Source organism: Myotis myotis, unplaced genomic scaffold (genome assembly GCF_014108235.1).
Source record: "Myotis myotis isolate mMyoMyo1 unplaced genomic scaffold, mMyoMyo1.p scaffold_m19_p_10, whole genome shotgun sequence".
Classification (NCBI taxonomy): domain Eukaryota; kingdom Metazoa; phylum Chordata; class Mammalia; order Chiroptera; family Vespertilionidae; genus Myotis; species Myotis myotis.
Genome location: NW_023416314.1, coordinates 42,811,403 through 42,813,563, shown reverse-complemented (window position 1 = coordinate 42,813,563; position 2,161 = coordinate 42,811,403). Strand labels below are relative to the sequence as shown.

The 2,161-nt window shown below is 42.2% G+C and overlaps 1 protein-coding gene across 1 annotated transcript; it reads right to left on the bottom strand.

Annotated features, from left to right (window-relative positions):
- Nucleotides 1-332: 332 nt before the first annotated feature.
- Nucleotides 333-1,271, bottom strand: LOC118663115 (olfactory receptor 51I2). Its single transcript, XM_036322495.1, has one exon. The coding sequence runs from the start codon at nucleotides 1,269-1,271 to the stop codon at nucleotides 333-335; it is 939 nt and encodes a 312-aa protein (XP_036178388.1).
- Nucleotides 1,272-2,161: the final 890 nt, after the last annotated feature.

Below are 2,161 nucleotides of genomic sequence, written 5' to 3'. Positions count from 1 at the left end.
CATTTTAAAGGCTTAATGTATAAATTAGTATTATTTATTATGTAGAAAATTATTCTTAGTTTGGATTAATTTTCCTCGATAAAACTTTGTCAAATCTCTCAATTGCTTCTAATATTTATCTTTCTAATAATGCCATCCATGCTTGCTGAAGTACTGTTATTTGTCATGTGTTACAAGTTTTGAAATTCTATTTTCTGATCTTTTACTTTTTCTCCAGGACACATATCTATTTATTCTTGATGATGACACACAATGATGATGACAATGATCATGATGATACCAATGATCATTATGATACAATAAACATCATATTTGAAAGCCATATGTGAAAGTCACATTTTGATGCGGCGAAACATGCGGACAATGGCTCTGCGGATCTCCTTTGTCTTGGCGCTATAAATGAGAGGATTGAGCACAGGAGGTACAAAAAGATAGACATTGGACATGAGGACATGTATGTAGCGTGGGACATGCTTCCCAAAGCGATGCACTGTGGAGACTCCAATCATTGGCACATAAAATGCAAGTACAGCCAGGATATGGGACACACATGTGTTGAGAGCTTTGAGGCGTTCCTCGTGGGAAGCAATGGCCATGACAGAGCGCAGAATGAGCACATAGGAGAGGAATATGGAAAACAGATCCATGCCAAAGGTAGATACAAGAACAAAGAGTCCATAGATGCTGTTGATAGTGATATCAGCACAGGCCAGCTTCATCATGTCTGGGTGCAGGCAGTAGGAGTGGGAAAGAACATTGGACCTGCAAATAGGCAGCCTCATGATAAGGAAGGGAAGAGGGAAGAGGGTAATGAAGCTCCGAGCAGTTACAGCTACACCCATTCCAACAATGACTCCATTGGTGAGCACAGTGGCATAATGCAAGGGATCACAAATGGCCACATAGCGGTCAAAGCTCATGGCCAGGAGAATACCTGACTCCATCATGGAGAAGGAATGAATGAGAAACATCTGGATTAGGCAGGCATCAAAAGCAATGTTTCGGGCATTGAGGCAGAAGGTTCTGAGCACAGTAGGCAGTGTGGCCATGGACATGGCCACATCACTGAAGGACAGCATGGACAGGAGGTAGTACATGGGCTTGTGGAGGCTGGGCTCCCCTTGCACAGCCTGCAGGATCACTGTGTTGCCCCCAAGGGCCACAGCATACATCACACAGAGGGGCCCAGCTAGCCAGGAGTGAGAGCTCTCCAGACCAGGGATGCCAGTCAGGAGGAAGGAAGCAGGATGAGTGACATTGAATAATCCCATGCAGGAGGAAACAGGACACTTTTCAGGTGAGACCTTCTGATCTGGAGATTTCTGAGAGTTGCACTTACTGGAAGAGAGGAAACCAAGGAGTGAGAGACACAGCAGATGATGTCTTCTCAGTTGGAAATGGATACGTTCATGAAATCACTGTTTTGGGGAAAATGCAGGCAAACATCCTTTCTTTACATTTTAGGCTCATCTGGCCACACCGGCTGGGCTACTATTTCCCTCTGTTGAATGGAAGAAGAAAGACATTTGAAAAATACTTCAAAAATACTAATTAGCTATAAGGAAAATATTTCAACTGTACTTTTCACAAGTGTAACGTCTTATAAGCATAATTGAATGGGAATGTTTTAGCTATAATTCATAGAGAGTTGTTAAAACGACACCAGGAATTTGAATTATCACTAGCTCTTGGAAGTATTTATTTAAATATATTCTTGAAAATGTTGTTTAATTCAGATGTGTCACTGATTAATGAGAGCATCTCCCAGAGTTAGTTTGAGTTATGTGTGTCACCAAGGGAGTGGAAGAGGGAGGGGGAGGGGCAGTGGAATGTGGAGGAAATGATTGCCCTTGGACATCAGCTTTTCATTGTCAGAGTTGCTGCAAAAACAGCAACCAAGAAACCATATGTTTCTGCAAAGGCACAAAGCTGTCCATCTTTTTTAAAAACATGTGAATTCTTCCCTCAATATTCTATAGGTACACTAGCATGCAGCCTATGGAAGGGCATTGTTCCAGATACAGACTTTCACAGTCATATGCTCTCAAAATGTTCATTATTCACATAGACACACTCATGACCCTCCACACCAGCCTTATACAGGATCCCGTTCATACTCTTACAACACTTGCTGACAGCTTTCTATCTCTTGCCATCTTAC